Source organism: Anoplopoma fimbria, chromosome 10 (genome assembly GCF_027596085.1).
Source record: "Anoplopoma fimbria isolate UVic2021 breed Golden Eagle Sablefish chromosome 10, Afim_UVic_2022, whole genome shotgun sequence".
Classification (NCBI taxonomy): Eukaryota; Metazoa; Chordata; class Actinopteri; order Perciformes; family Anoplopomatidae; genus Anoplopoma; species Anoplopoma fimbria.
In genome coordinates, this window is record NC_072458.1 from 21,938,838 (window position 1) to 21,956,041 (window position 17,204).

General features: G+C 40.9%; 1 protein-coding gene across 1 annotated transcript in view; it reads left to right on the plus strand.

The window, feature by feature from the left end:
- Positions 1-2,892: 2,892 nt before the first annotated feature.
- The window catches only part of cacng7a (calcium channel, voltage-dependent, gamma subunit 7a), a 31,392-nt gene continuing 17,080 nt past the window's right edge, over positions 2,893-17,204 (plus strand). The window contains exons 1-2 of the mRNA XM_054605583.1: positions 2,893-2,936; positions 16,714-16,909. Of these exons, the coding sequence (XP_054461558.1) occupies positions 16,714-16,909 (196 nt within the window). The 5' untranslated portion in view covers positions 2,893-2,936. The remainder of the gene's footprint in view (positions 2,937-16,713; positions 16,910-17,204) is intronic.

The window sequence follows — 17,204 nt, forward strand, 5'->3', positions numbered from 1 at the left end:
ATCCAAGTTTAACACGATTTAAAATTGGGTCTCTTCTACTTCTATTCAAAGCAGGTTACAATAATAGGACAATAAGCTAGATTGTCCAGTGTATTTTCAATGACTGACTTTGTCCATAAGAGTTCAAGATTGATGGATGGATGGATGATAATATATTGGTTACAATTGGTCAGCACTAGCTTATGTAAGTACAATTATCACATTTTATTTAATCATATTTAGTTTTACAGGAGGAGAAGATGAAATAATTATGATATGAAAGTACAAGGTAGTTGATATTTTTGGTAATTTATTTGCCTTTATTGTTAAATAAGTGCACAATATAACCACGGATGTGTTTTAAAAGGGTTAAAAAGTGTCTTTAATTAAAATTCTGACTTTGAGGAATTTTAAAATGCATATGCTGTACAGAGAAGTTGATAAACACATCGATAAGGCAACTAAACAACATACAAACAGCACAAATAACAGATCAAAGTTGACACTGTGAGAATTACCCAGTTCCAGTGAAATGTACAGCAGAGTATCATCAGCATAGCAGTTATATGGGGAATTGTGTTTTTCTAAAAAGAGAACCATTAAAGATAATTAAATAGGACCTAAAACAGATTCTTGTGGTACTCCGCAGTAACCTTAACCCTGAGTTATTTGGTGTCAATTTACAATTGCCGTTTGGCCCCTCTGATTTAATACAATAGTATTGATACCTGCTTATGAAACCCAGTCAATCGGTTGATAACAGTAAACTGGTGGTTTAAAGATACCAACAAATCGCTGGACAAGTAATGCTTGTCCAGTAAAATACTTTTGCAATCACTAAAGGCAACACTTTCCATATAGCCTGAGCTGTGCAGTTGATGAAACCATTCTCCCTCGAGCTCACACACTCTTTCCAGCCCTGGATAAGACGTTTCGAGCTCTCCCCTGGGAGCGGGACTCATGGAAGCAGATTGCTCGTCCTGTAACGCTGCGTGATGAGAGCCTACCTGAAGTGTGGACGACCCACTTGAGGCCGAACTAATCGGAAGGCAGAGCCTATTGAAACATGTGTGTGAATGTAGGCCAGTGGCTGTGAAGCGTCAACATGTACTGAAGGATGTGATTACCACTGACTCTGTACCCTATAGAGACCACATGGCACATGTCAGCTCACATCAAGCTCTCCTTGGCCTCGGAAGGATGATGGTATACAGGGAAGGCCTGCAGATTTATTTTAAATGATAAATATTTCCTCACGATATTTTCCAATGCATCACCGGCTGCTGTGTAATGTGTCATTGTAGGAGTCTTCAAACTGCATCCACGCTGCATTAGTTCTGCAAGAAATGTTGTTCAGTGTACAAACAGTTCATCGTTTAATCAAAAGTTCAACTTTTTTACGAAAGGAAATAAATCTGTATCCGAATTCTTTTTACATTTTGTTGATTGATGGTCTGTTTTACATCTTCCCTCCGTTCATCATTAATCTTCATTACAAATCCAGGAAGCAGCGTGTCCTGAAAGCAAGCCAGAAATAAGAGTTTGGAGGCTGAGGTGATGGATCCACAAATAGCACTGCAGGAGAGCTGAGCTCAGAACTTTTTACAGTTTTGAACTACAGTTTACATTAGCATTTCTTTTGATCAATCATAACCAGTGCCTTGCACAAGTGTTTGAGTCCGCTAGCCTTTAGCAGAATGTATTTTCCATAACCACAATGTTTGTCTAACCTCAGCTCTACCGTAGTTTACATGCACAGATATTGTAGAAATTGATAATTTCCTAAAATCAGGTAGATTATGAATATTCTGTTCTTATCAAAGTCAATAGTAGGTTCTCTGGTGTGTATGAAGTCAGTGTTGGCAGGTGGGGTGAATTCCATTGTTGCCCACACATGTGCCCATGCATTTACACACCCACACACACACACACACACACACACACACACACACACACACACACACACACACACACACACACACACACACACACACATTGTGAGTCACAGTGCAACACAGCCTACTGTATCAGTCTGTGGGTCGCCATGGGGCCGATGGGGCCACTCAACCATGAAAGAGGCGTAACAGACAAGCACACAAACGCTCACACACACATGCACAATATCACATGCACACATTTATTTTTCCTTAAATGTGACATCCTGTTCTCTCGACCTCTCCTCTTGATGGTTTTGACCCACACAGAGTGACGTTTTCCAAAAAGTGAGAACACGTTTTGAGAAGCAAAACCAAAGCAAACCACGTGAGTTGACTCCATTTCCCCTGGCTCCATACTGGAGATGTATGTATTCTCTGCTGTCAATCATTTTCTGCATTATGTAGGAGAAAAAAAAAAAAAAAAATGAATGAGCACACTCACACTACAGCTCCATGTTTGGGTGTTTTGCTCATTAATGAGTTACTCGGTGTTAATTGTTGCTTGTGTGTTTGGATCAGTCACTCTGTCAGATGTGTCCTCAATTCCAGCCAGCATCTCATGCCATGCTGTCTTCTTCTCCCTCTAGCCTACATCACTGTACCCCCCCCATCCTCTCACTAACACACACACACACACACACACACACACACACACACACACACACACACACACACACACACACACAGTCCCACCTCCCTTTAACCAAACTACAGTGAAGCCCATACGAGCGATTCTCCGCAGTGCTGAAAGAGCAGAGTGAAGTAAAGAAGGAGGAGGAGGAGGAGTGAAAGAGGGGGAGAACAGAGAGGAGGAGAGGGGAGATACGGGGAAACACGAATAGAGAGAGAGAGAGAGAGAGAGAGAGAGAGAGAGGAGGTGTGCGGCAAGAGCAAGAAAGAGGCAGAGAGAGAGAGAGAGAGAGAGAGAGAGAAAGGGAAACTGCAGATTTGGTGTCCAGGCTTCCCAGTGCGCACACATCTCTCCCCGGCTGCCGTCCGACCAGCTCTCCGCTCTGCAGGGTGAGTAAAGCTTTCTGCTGCACCAACACATCCATTCCACCCATGTATCACCTCACCTCACTCCAAACCTCCTCCTCTCTCCTCTCTCCTCCTCTCTCCTCCTCTCTCCCCCCTTTTGCATCTCGCACTCTTGTTTTGGGCGAGCTGCGCGTCTCCTGGTTGCGCACGGATAAGGACTTTGTGTTTCGGCTGCAGGGGATGAGAGATGATGCTCATGCATGTGGATGTGTGTTGAGAGGACATGTTCCTCTTCAAACAAATACAAAAATGAGATTGTATCAAAGAGAGCAGCCTGAAGTCTGTCTGCACTGCCTGTTTGCTGGCCTGTTGGCGGAGGAATGCGGAGGGGGGAGAAGGGAAAAGTGTGTGTGGACGATGTGTCACTACAGTGTGTGTGTGTGTGTGTGTGTGTGTGTGTGTGTGTGTGTGTGTGTGTGTGTGTGTGTGTGTGTGTGTGTGTGTGTGCTCTAAAAAGTCTTGGCTTCGTCTTGGGGAACCCATCCTGTGATACTGTTCCAGCAGACTGCAGCACTTCTTATTGGGTCCACTCTCTCTCTCTCTCTCTCTCTCTCCTTATTGTACATATATATGCATAGTGTGTGTGTGTGTGTGTGTGTGTGTGTGTGTGTGTGTGTGTGTGTGTGTGTGTGTGTGTGTGTGTGTGTGTGTGTGTGTGTGTGTGTGTGTGTGTGTGTGTGTTATAGCCAAAGAAAAGGGATGAGGAGACAAATTGGTTTCTCTTTTTAATTTCCAGCTATTTCCCCATCTGCATTCTGGTGATGTTAATATAATGTATGATGTTAATACATCAACTGGTCATGATAATACATAATGATAAAATGACAGAACAATTCCATATTCCATATTAATAGATTAAGATACATTATATCACAATTTCTCACAGCTTTCATGGTGTTAAAGTAGACCTTGAAATGGAACGTTTGTAAAATATGTGTGAATGCCTCTCACAGATATATATATATATATATATATATATATATATATATATATATATATATATATCACATCTTACTGTGAACACTCTATATACATATATAAATATAAATATATATATATATATATAATATATATATATATATCTCACAATGGAGGGGTTTAACCTTTATGTGAAAGCTTTTGTATTAGCAGTTCTAATGCTGCAGTAATGTCATGTGAAATGGGAGTCAATGGCTGAAAACGTTCCCCATGGTTACAACATGCAAGAGTTCAAGACATCAGACATCCAAGATGAATATTGTGAGTGTGCACAGTAAAGTGTGTTTTACCTCCTGAATGAATAGTTATCGTGCTGATGAGGGCTCGGCGATGAGGCAAACATTTTCTCTCCCGATAGAATCATTTCAAAGATACACATCACGATGTGGCAGGTTTTCTGCTAATTCAATAAACAAAAAGGCACGTCTGAAATAACCATATGTTTTTGTATGTTGACATATGAAAAGTATTTTCTCATTTGATTCAGAATTAAGAAATCTGAGTTAGTAAATGCTTGTTATTATCAATTTAGACGATGAAATAGTGTAACATGATATATGATTTCATCACGATACGATTCCATTGAAAGACGATAAATAACCGTATTGAATTATTGCCCAGCAGGTTGTTTTTTTTTCTATGATAGGCAGAGTCGGCTGTGAGGGAATATAAATAATTTGCATTTTCCACAGTAGCATTTAATATGGTGCAGTGGCCTTGATTGGTGCATTTAAGTTTACATCTTTTGTGATAAAACGAGATTTTCAAGTCACAATTACAACCAGGATGGACGTCCAAGGATGGTACATATGACAACGTCCATATGACATGAATGCAGCTTAAACAAACACTGTTTTTGGATCCTCAGCTGCAACTTTGCGATTTTCTAGCTGGCTGTAGAAAAACAACTCTAGTCCTCTCTCTGGATTTGTTAAAAGAGCAAATAATGAATTTGAGACCTGGCCAGCTAAGAGGAAGACCTCGCCTTAGTGGCCTTGGATGAAGAGTGTTTGCAGACAAAGTTTGACTTTCTCTCATGTTTGTTGTTTCCCGCAGCAGTAAAATAGATTGGTTTGGAAGAGGATGTAGAACAGGATAGTTAGGAACCAACCATAGATGAACGTGTTATGGTCATGCTGTCATTGTCTAGAAGGTGATCCACTGGAAATACTTCTAACCATGGCCACTCAAACTTTACTTCAATGATGGAAACCAAAAAGAAAAGCACCAAAAGTAAATGTTTCAGCCATCTAAAACCTCAAATAAAAACCTCAGGAATCAGAATCTAAAGACAAGGGTCTTCTTCAAACTGCTGCCATTTTGAAACTGTCCTCCAACAATATAACAAGACGAATTCCATCTGAGAAGAGAAAATACAGAGACCAGTTCTGCTTATATTGACCAGAAAAGCTCCTGCTGTTCTGCTCTTTATTATCTTCATTATCTCCTGCTACACCAACACCATGAAGCCGAGCTACAAGAAAATGCATAATGACAACACAAGAACAATTTAGGAAATGGATTAAACCATAAACAATATAAAGAATAATACACACATGTTGGTTGAACTTTAATCGTACAATGTATTACTGTCTCACATACCCTGTACAGTGGGTCAGGTGTAATAGACAACCATTTAGTTGACTGCAGAGACGTTTACAGATCCGTCCTCTGGTTGTATAAGACGTGAAGCATCATCATCATCATCATCATCATCATCATCATCATCATCGGTTGCAGCTCTCTGAGGTGAGTGGAAATGAATCACACAGTAACTTCAGTTGTTTAAACGGCTGATTGATGGCGTGAGTCACCGATGGCGGCAGGGTCAGCGCTTCGGTTCCCACCGGGGTTACTCGAGGTTCTGTAAAGTCCTTGAGATACATTTGTCCACCAGAGAGAACTCTGCTGTCATATTCATAGACTCCAGTTTTCATGTTTAAAAGCAAACTGTCGAATCTACCCCTGATGAAACATTTTACAAGACTTTAAAGAGTTTTAAATGACGCCTATAACAGCATTAACAGCACGTTTCTTGATCTCAATCTGGTCAACGAATTCTAGAGAACACCTCTTCAAGAAAAATCTAACTAATTACAAGTTTGGCTCTGACTTGTTTAAGCCTGACTTAATCCTGAGCATTATTAAAATCCAAACTTTTACAATCACCCTGCTTGGCTACAGAAAAGTTAAGTCTAGATTCCACATTCCTGTGCGTTCACAACTGAGAACAGTCAGGTATCGACAGCAAGCTTTAGATTATATAATAACAATCACATATTTTACATATTTTAATGTCTCAAAATGAAATAATAGTATAACGGAGAAGTTAATGAGAGTGGATTGATTGAGTTTGTCCAAGGAGATGATGGTGGAAGCTTTTGCTCTGTCTGCTATGTTTTGCATTGGTAACAACTAAGGGCATCTTTTTCTGACAAGCGACCTCTTGTGGCTCCATTGGTAATGACTGTTGGTTCTGAGAAGCAACAGCAGAAGTGGTTTGGTATAGTTTTAATACTGCATAACCCGTTGAGCATGACGGTTGGGCATGGACAGTGTTTGACTGAGGACATGGGATGCAAACAGAAGTCTCTAATGTCTTAACTTTCTTATAACTACAACCCTAATCCTCTCCTCACCTTGACTAAGTCGTTTTGAGTTGCCTAACCAAACCTTGTTTTGCGGCAATAATGTTTAAGGTGAGGTACCGGTAGTCGATAGTTTTAAGGTGTCCACTGAAATAACCCTATACCAAGTAGTAAAGTACTTTTTTTGTGCCTAGATGATGAATAAAATGACAAATTCTAGGCTTTTTGCCCGCAGCCAATCACTGCAAGCGTTATTTGATTTAATGCAACGTGTGATCGGCTCACTACTGCAGCAGCTACAACCCGTACTGCTACTACGGCTCTCAGAAAAGAGAGATGTTTGAGCCAGTGGCTATCAGCTAACGGTGCGCTAACAGAGTTAACAGAGCTAACAGTTTATCCTGGGGGGGGAACTGGACAGTGGACGTTACGCTTCTGCGACAGGGGTTAAGTGTGTTCGAAACAAAATAGTACATACAACTTTATCCCTGAATGCCACATACAGTACGTATATCTATTTGGATGCATCCCTCTGCCTTGCAAATCTCAAAGAGCTGTGTGTGTTTTGCATTTTCATTGTCTCAAAACAATTAATCCTACAGATGGGGATGAGGGAACACACTTTTCATGGTGTTGCACTCCTTTGTTCAAACAAAAAGCAGATCTTTTAGAGTTGCTAGCTTTCACCGCCAGCAGCAGTTATATATTTCCAGTGTTTGTATCGTCCATTCCCCCTCCGGTCAAAACCAAATGTGACCTCAAACACACATTTCTTTCCACCATTCAAAACGGAGTGAAGGTGAATGAATGTGTGTGGCTGTGTGGATTTTGTGAATACTAGCTGCTCTGCTCATGCACAGGCATGTAGGATGTGTCACACTTCACACTGGCTGCCTGCCAGCTCTGGTGCATGTGTGTGACGTACAGTGTGTGTGTGTGTGTGTGTGTGTGTGTGTGTGTGTGTGTGTGTGTGTGTGTGTGTGTGATGCACAAGGACTTTCCTCTGTTTTTGGGCCAAGGTCTTTCCCAGTAAGCTCCCTTTCCTTTTCTTCTCCCGTCCTCTGTTATTCCCCCGCTGTATCTCTGCTTATCCCTCCGTCTATTTGATCTACCTCTCCTCACCACATTAACAGTCTCTTTCAGGCCTCCCCTCGTTTTCTCCACAGTGTGTGTGTGTGTGTGTGTGTGTGTGTGTGTGTGTGTGTGTGTGTGTGTGTGTGTGTGTGTGTGTGTGTGTGTGTTTTCTTACCCGCCGCATAAGCTAATTATCTTTATCAGTCCAGCAGTCGCTCTGCAGACTGCAGGACGAGGGGTTGTTTCCCAAAGCTTTCATCGTCTTAAGTACCGCTTTGAGGAATGAGAGTGTTGCTGCGGCTCCTGGAGACGTGAACGTGGTTCAGCATCGTTCTCAGGAACATCTCGTCTGGAGAATATTGATGCTATTTTAAAACATAATTTGTTTTTTGGCAATTTGGAAGCAAATGTTGTTGATGTTTTTTCTATTTTCTTGAACAGCACTTACCTCCTCCTTCACTGTTCCTTCTCTGCTTGTCCCTTCTCTCCTCTGTTTCTGTCTTTCTTCCTTTCCTCATTCCTTCATAACTCTATTATTACTTTTTATAATCCTTCTGAGCAGTTCTTATCTCTCAAAGCGTTCTCCATTCGACCCCTTCCTTCTGTCCTCATTCCCTTTTACAAATTAATCTGCACTTCTTTCATCCCATAGATGTAGCTGACCTTCTAACCCTCCCTATTCCTTCTTCTTTTATCTCTCTCGCTCCCTCTTTATTTGTTCCCTCCGTCCTTCCTTTCATCATCTCCTCCACCCGTGACTCCTCTTTGCTCTTCCTCATGTCTTCTATTCTTCCCATCTTTAAATATCCATCTCTTTTCCTGCCAGTTGGCACAATCCCCTCACTGCTGACAGAGGGACATATTGTCTTCTCTACAGAAAGCAACCTCCTCAGTCGTAAGCTAACCTGAGAACGCCATCTGTGGAGCCCCGCCCGGCACCATGGGACATGTAGTTTTCGTGGTGCTCAGCAGTTGCTTCGCCCTGCTTCGTATTGACCCGTCGAGGCTTTCATCTCTGTTTCATCCAATTCCCCCTTTTTTTTTTTTCACACGATTCATATTGGTGTCAGGTTGAACTGTGCTAGTAATACTGTAGTCATGAGCACAACCCGACAAACTTAAAATGAATTTGAATAGCCACCATTGTTTTTTATGAGTAATTAAAACAAAATCATTCAATAACTAATTTGATGTTAATTTAAATGTTAATGTTCTTAATGTTGTTTTAAAAGCTTTCTCCACATCGCCAGCGATATATTTATGGTTTCAAATACAAAATCCCTTCGCAAGAATTCAGCTTTCAAATAAACGTTTTTTAAGAGTAAACAAAATGAATCAGAGCGAGCTTCATTAAAAACTCCCATGTGAAGAATGTAAACTTCCCTGTTTCATTAAACACAGCATGTCATTGCTTTCTTGATATATAACCAGCCTTTTTTTAACTATTTCACTGAAATGAAATATAAAGCCAGTAAAAACTTTTAACGGCTTTAATTCTTAAGAATATCTTTGTTTCATTAAATGTTTAGACTTAAATAAGCAAAAGAGTTTAACACTCCAACATTCGACTTTGATCACATTTAACTGACAGTGAACAAACTACGCAACTGTCATCAAAATTGGAAAGTGTATGCCTGTACAGACTGAGAGGACGACAGCGATCTTTTATCTAATAATGACTCATTCACCACTATTTGTAATGTGTCCAAAGTCTTAATATCCGATACTAATCCCTTGTTATTGCTCCATTTTTATCTGATTACCAATTCAGTCCACCTTGTTTGTGTGTCTTAATGGATACGTTTGTGTCTTTATTCATTAAGTGAGTCGCCCTGTCACCATCACAGTCATCACCAATAAAGAGGCTCGTTAGATAAAAAACATCTCTCACACCGTACAGCACAATGTGCTCTTTATTAAGTAAACGACCTTTTTTCCGGAAATTAATTCATATGTACAAAGCTCCTGATTAAAGGAACGTTATTAGCACTCCTACACTGCCAGGCCTGCTTTAATTAGTAACGCACACTCATTCATTAAGTCGGACCTCATTGAGGATGCTCTAAGCCTCCAATAAAAATTAAAACAGAATTAATAATGAATCCAAATAAAAAATGAAAATGGGCTGAGGACATTTACGTCGGGGCCTGTTGCTTTGTAATGAAGGAGCCAGTCATGGATTAAATTTAACCCCTCGGCTATGTTCATTTTTTTACTTTGGGAAACTACGCTGGAGGGGTGCAGCTGGCTGGCTCACAATGCTTTCGGGTCTGTGGTCATGTACTTATTCAGTGAACCATTTTAAAGTCCGCTAACACAGAAGGAACATTGTCAGATGGTGATATATAACAGGATGACAAAATACATCAAATGAAACCAGTAACTTTTTCTCCAGCACTACAGCTGACCGTCTGACCTCTGACCTTTTCCTCCTAAAGGAAAACTAGCCATCAGTAGAAGAGCCTATAAGTGTTTCAATAATAGATGTTTTCTATGGATGGAAAAGCGTGGAAAAGGAACCAATATATACTGTTCTTGTTATGTACAGCCATCATTGACAGTTGGCAGCAGACCGGATGCTAACAGCAGCCTCCCGTATTAAAGTCAGCAGCTTTGTTGACCGAGCTATCCAACTCAACATCCTTCCTAAGAGGCTTTGTGGTGCTGTATCAACATCATATTTTCTCTGTTTCTACAAAAGGTCCTTGTCAGGTCTTTTCACTGTTTGAACAAACAGGGGCAGGCTCAACATCAAACAGAAACTGGGTCGAGGAAACATTAAAGAGGGGGCATTTTTGAAAGCTGAAACATCCTAAAAATGAAATAACCACTTTGACTTTCCGGTTTTAAACAACGTTAATGTTCAGAAGACCAAAAAAAAAAAGCCTGAAGAGAGAGAGAGAGAGAGAGAGAGAGAGAGGGGGGGAGGAATGAGTGACAGCGAGTGTACAGTATCTGACAGCAGAGAGGAGAATCAGTGCTGTTGGGTGAATTGAGGATTTCAGCACCACAGTGGTGGACAGCTCCCCAGTGTCCTGCTCACTGCTGGACTCTGGAACATGATTCTCCTCTCGTGTTTCTATGGTGATTTGTAAATGTGTACACAACAAATCATACACAAGAAAAATCTAAATATGGCAAAACATGTACAGTATATCTTAAAATGGAGTTTTAAAATGTAAACAGAGATGGACACAGATTTATAAAACATAAGGCAAATAGATGGAAGAGCTATTTTTATTACAGAACATAACATTATTGTTCTGCCAATAATTAATGGAAACACATTGTGATTTATTTTCTCTTTTTTTCAGTTTTATTTATACAAATATTTTAATCAAAATAGATTTAATTGAAACAATAAATCTACACTGAAATTAACTAATTTTGTAATAACACAGATTTCCTTTCATCAGTCTTTAATTATGTCCCTTCTATCCTCCCGTTCTTCCTTATTTCCTTCCGTCCTTTCTTCCTTCTGTCCTTGATTCTGTCCTGCCTTTTTTTACACACTTCTTCCTTCCCTCCTTTCTCACCTTGCTTCCTATCCTCCATCCTACTTTTGTTCCTCCCTACTAACAACCCTTCCTCCATACCTTTCTCATTCTCTTCCTACTTCCCCTCCAAATACCTTTCCGTCCACCTTCCTCTCTTCATGCTATCTCCTGAGGACCTTCTCTACCTCCTTTCTTCCTTTCCTCAACTCCTAGCTCCTCATCTGCCTTCTCTTCCCCCCTTCTTCCTCCCATCATCATCCTTTTCTCCTAAATCCTCGTTCACAAGCATCCACCCTTTCTCCCCTCTCTACTTTCTCTCCTCCTCCCCCTTCCCTCACTCCTTCTTCACCACATCATTACCTCTACACTCCATTCATCTGTAATTCATTACATCACCTCGGCTGCTGGATTCTCCCGGCACACACACAGAGCTAGTTAGCGGCTGGTGCGACCTGGGAATTGTGGTTTTATTCTCTGGGCTTAAACTACAAATAGAACCTCATCCCAGCCCATTTGTTGTCAGCTATCTCAGCAGACACAGGCTTGGCTAATTTTCTGTGTGTGTATGTGTGTGTGTGTGTGTGTGTGTGTGTGTGTGTGTGTGTGTGTGTGTGTGTGTGTGTGTGTGTGTGTGTGTGTGTGTGTGTGTGTGTGTGTGTGTGTGTGTGTGTGTTTGTGCCCTGACCCATCATAACAGTTCTTGTCCTCCAAACACACATTTTCTTCAGGCTTCCGTCTTTCTGTAGTTTTAGAGCCACAGTTCAAGACGACATTGAGTAAAGAGCATAAATATGAATAATTCATAAACATGGACAGACGTTTATTTTGTTAATCAGTTTGCAGATGTCGTCCTGATCCATCCAAAATACAGCATATTGCCAAGTGGACATGTAGAAAAGATTGAGGCCAAGTCGAACTGGAGCGAGAAGGAGACAAACTATTTTCTGAGATGATTAATAATACGTTGATGGTACATTTTTAAATTCTTAAATAGTAACAGAAATATGAAGATAATCAGCAGACTATGTCTTTTAAAATGGTTAACAGCAAGTGCTTTGTCTTGATTATTTAATGTATAACAATACAAATAAATTGAATATATAGGCATTCTTACAGCTTTGTTGATGATATCCTCTATATAGAAATACTCACTCCCAACTCGTCAAATACCACTAATGTTAAGTGACCCTTAGCTTCAAACTATGTTGTCTAAGTACTCCTCCAGTGTCAGAGAGTATGGTTCCAGCTTTCCACTATTTACTTAGTGTCCTTTCAAAATAAACTACTGTCTTCATAGGAAGTTTAGGTTAAAAAGTAAAAACAGAGTTTGTTTTTGTCTCATACAGAAGCTACAGGGTTCCTCTGTGCGTCGGTGTCAGACGACTAGGAGCACTGACCCAGCGCCGCTGTGTGACGGGTTGGGAGAGAGAACGTGTTGACAGAAATGACAGCATGCCCACAAAAGACTCTTTTTGGGGGAATTTGTATTGATACGACTAAATTGAATATATACGAAAAGGCACATCGATTACCGTGAATTATGTATTGGCAGCAAAAAACACATCCCGTTGAGGCATTGATCAGACTGAGACACCGAGCTGACAGAAAGAGTCGTAGGTGGATTTTCAAAAAAATGAAAGATTTACAAATGTCTGGGCCCATACAGAGTATGAAATAAACATAACTTGACTTAACATTAACTGATACACAAAGATTTAACAATACAAAGACAGACACTACCATCTAAAGTACAAATACAACAAAACAGGATCAGTCTGTCAGTATGAATAGGTTTATTAATAACCAAAACAAAAGCAACAACACATACATAAATGAACGGGTGGATTTCAAAAAGTAGCAGTAAGTCTGTATGTTTCAGTGACGAGACCTTCAAACAGCATGCATTCAGCGATGTGAGACAGTTCTCTGAGTCCTGCAGGTACTCGGCTCTGCCTCCTCCGCTCTGAGTGGAGGACGGAGGACTTGTGTGTTTTGACTCATCAGCTCTGAGCGTCTAACTGCCTCTCACCTTGAGCCCTGACATTTCCAACACTAACACCGATGCTTATTTACACGAGCCTCGCACAAATCACCTTTGTCTCGTTCGGAGGGACGTGACTTTCAGAAGCGCTGACGTCTCCCAAAGCGTCCGACGTCTGTCAGTGACGTCATCGGGGGTTTGACTCCGCAGACGGGAGAGAAAGTCACGGCTCTCTTTCCTCCCTCTTTCTGCGCTTCAAAACTCTGTATGTTCTGCAGCAGTTTTTGATATATTGCATTGAGTTGTAGCTTTAAGATTCATGTGTTGCCTGAAAAAGCAACTGTCTGGCTTCCTCCACAAACGCACACATAACCTTCTTGTGACTTTTGAATATCTATAACTTATCGGCAAAGAAGTATTCAGAATGTAAGATCGTCCTTGGTTGAGGTCATTCCCGAAAGTTCATCTATTTTTAAGAAGTCTTCCGATCAGAATTCTAGACTTTCATGTGTGTGTTTGCACATGCATGTTCGTCGTTTGCCTAAATGGTCACATGTGCACACGTGAGGATTTGCACTGACATCACCGCCACATTCCTGACATGTCTGCCGTTATTCCTCGAAGGGGTCTTGATGGGCAGGGTTCTCCTGAGGCGAGGGCGTGTTTAACCATATCAAATATTTGTAACGTGTGACTCATGTCTGAGTGAGCGAATCCACTCTGACAACGCTGAGTCTGCTCTGCGGCGTCTCTGCCTGGGCGATGAGGTCACTCCTCACTCTCTTCCTGCCTGACAGCAACTTTCTTTTTCGCCTCTTATCTGTTCGCTTCTGATCTTGTCTGCTGAGTTCATTTTGTTCTCGGCTGCTCTCTTATCGGCTCTGCTGCTCTCTTTCTCAGCCTCATCAACAGCGTTTTAAGAGTCCGACCTCCTTCAACATCTTGTTTTCAATGTCAGCTATTTGCCGTAAAACACGAGAATTATTACAACCATAAAAAACCTTTTTAAAACGGGCCAATGTTAAAAAAACAAGGTTGACAACCATCCTCCTGCAGGCTGTGTGTATCTGCTTTACATATTCATTGAGAATATACACTCAGAAATGTTTATTTTGGTGCAAAGAGGAGAGATGGTGCTAATTTGTAAATGCAAACAGAGCCCTAAAGCCACAAACGTTTCTGTTCCACAACAGCAACACGAAAGTTATGACCTGCAGCTTCTCTGACTCTTCTCACACTGAGGTCAGCTCAAGTCGTTAGAACAACCTGTATGTAGCATTCCTGGTTTGAGCACACTTCTTCACTGTTTTCTTTTTCTTCTTTAAGTTATGTAAAATGACATTCCTTGACAAATAGTCCAGTGCAGTAGTGCAACTGGAGTTACATGATGTTAACCCCATTCTCATTACCCAGGGTGTCAAATACCGACATGTTACCAAAGTCACCACAATGGTCATAGCCAAGTGTCAGTATGTGACATCATGGAAGAAATCGTGGAATCATAGAAACCATATTATTTTTTGCACAATCCATTAAAAAAAATGCAAAGTAATGTGATTTAGATATGGCATTTACAGAAAAGTCTGGATAACTGTAATAAAAAAGAAAGGTAAAACACACAAGAGAAAGAAATGTTAAAGGAATACTTCAACCCCAAAATGAACATTTGTTTATGAATGACTGGCCTTTTGTTGCCTTGAATTCCTGTAGAAAACTTTCACGCCTACATGGTGAAGAAAGAAATAAAAATGAATTGAAGAAAGGAAAGCTATAACAAACAACTCACACAACTCCTGCAGTATAATCCAAGATTCATGTATCAACTCGTAGCCTCACTACTTCACAAACACATGCATATTTACTAAAACTTTACTTTTTAAATCCCTTATTCATAAACATGACTCACACGTGTCAGAACACCTTATGCATGTGATATTAATAACATATTAACACCCTTTTTTCATTGCCAAAAGTAGAGCTTGTACATTATTCACTTAAACTATACGTGTCAGTTTTCCCATGAATATCGTGTAACCTTTTAATGCCCATAAGGCCCACAGCGTGTTTTATTAAACTTTATTAATATGATTCAACTTCAGCTTTAATTATTTCTTTGCCCTGCAGCTGCATGTCTTCTAGCCGTATATACAGCCGTAATTGTGTCTAGTCCAGACAGAAAATAGTGTGATTGGACAGAAATATCAGACTGATGATGATGTTTCACGCCTTCTTCACATCCAGAGACCACAACATGGTGAATGTGACCTCCATTTTGACTGGATGGATGAGGATGTGTGTGTGTGTGTGTGTGTGTGTGTGTGTGTGTGTGTGTGTGTGTGTGTGTGTGTGTGTGTGTGTGTGTGTGTGTGTGTGTGTGTGTGTGTGTGTGTGTGTTGTGTGTCAGTCTGTCTGTGTGTGAGAGAGAGATTCTCAGTGTGTGAACAGCTGAAATGATGCACGGCAGAGGCAACGTTTCTGCCCCCTAGTGAGAGTCAAACTGCACTGCATGTTACCTGGAGGCCTGACAGACTGGTGTGACGTACTGGAAACCAGTAGGGGATCATTAGATGATCACCACAGACTCCAAGGCTGTGATCGAACTCCAAAGGCTTCATCTTTGTAGTCTAAAATGTGCAAAATCTAAAGATTTAAAAAAAAAAAAATCATACTTTGGCCCTTTTAGTGGAAATTCTGTATGCTTAGCATTACTGCTTGCCGCTTATATCAATCACTACAGTTTTTTTCAATGTTTAAAAAAGTTTTTTGTTTTTCTGGATTATACACTGAATTAACTATTAACAGGATGCTGCTGTCAAGTCAGATGACAAGATTTTTGCTGTTTTTGGCATAAAAAAAGGATTAAATATTGATTAATGCCTGGACACAGAACTGACTGCCTCCCAAAAGGGAACAATTGAGTCACATTGTGTCATTGTTGAGGCGGAATGACTCCCATTCAGTGTACGTTTAAAGTATATACTCATTCTTCTTTACATTCTGTATAATGTTGTTTTCTGTCGGGGTCCAAATTAAGGTTTTCCATTCTATCTTATTTTTTTCTTGGACCATTCACTTCCTGTAAGGAGTAGGATTCTCTGCCTTTCTCCAAGTGCTTCATTTTTACTGGCCTTTCGACCCGTGGTCCCTTGACATGTAAAGAAAATCATCTTTAGATCTCAGGACCGTTATGATGAGCTGTTCAATGCTTTCCAATCCAGTTCGTCCAAGGTTGTTCTCCTCTCGCGCTCTCAGTGGATCTCCTCTCTTTCGTCTTTCGTCTTTCATCTCGTCTCCTGTCCGATACCACATACATATTTAACAGCTGGAGTCAATAAAAGTCAGGAAAGATATAAATCAGAAGCTCCTCACTCATCGTTTTTGGACCTCTCTGATCTGCTTGTGCATATTTTAAGATTGACAAAATCAATGATTTAAATCGATCTTTGTCCTCTCCTCACCTATTGTTTCTCACGCCTTGCCTTGTTTTTGTTTTTGAATTCATTCGCCTCTCTCACCCTTGAATAAATAAAGTGAACACCTCTCTGGCTACCCATTGTGTTTGTTCATTTACATCCAACACATGGATGCATGCAGGCTGAGTCCTCCTCTGATCAGTAGCAGCGTATTCTTTGTCTCCACAGATGAGTTCGTTCAGTACGAGGGCTCTGACGCTGCTCTCGTCGGTCTTCGGGGCGTGCGGCCTGCTGTTGGTGGGCGTCGCCGTGTCGACGGACTATTGGCTGCTGATGGAGGAGGGCATCGTCCTGCAGCAGAACCAGACCACCGAGGTCAAGATGGCTCTGCACTCCGGCCTCTGGAGGGTCTGCTTCGTGGCCGGTTGGTAACAATGTCACGTGACCATCTGCTGATTATGTTGATGAAGTGTTTTTTAGCACGGCACTTTGAATTGTGTTGGTTTGATCTGTCAGGTACTAATGCTAATTTAATGTCATTATTTGTTTGAGTTGCAGAAACAATTTATAGTTACTTTTGAACTGTTTTTTTAAATTTCACAAAGCAAAACCAAGTGCGTTTTTGGCATATTGTAGACCAAAGGATGGGTTCTGGCTGGACTAATACTGCACCAGAACTTGAGAGGAACCAGTCAGACCACCTAGTGCAGGATGACTGA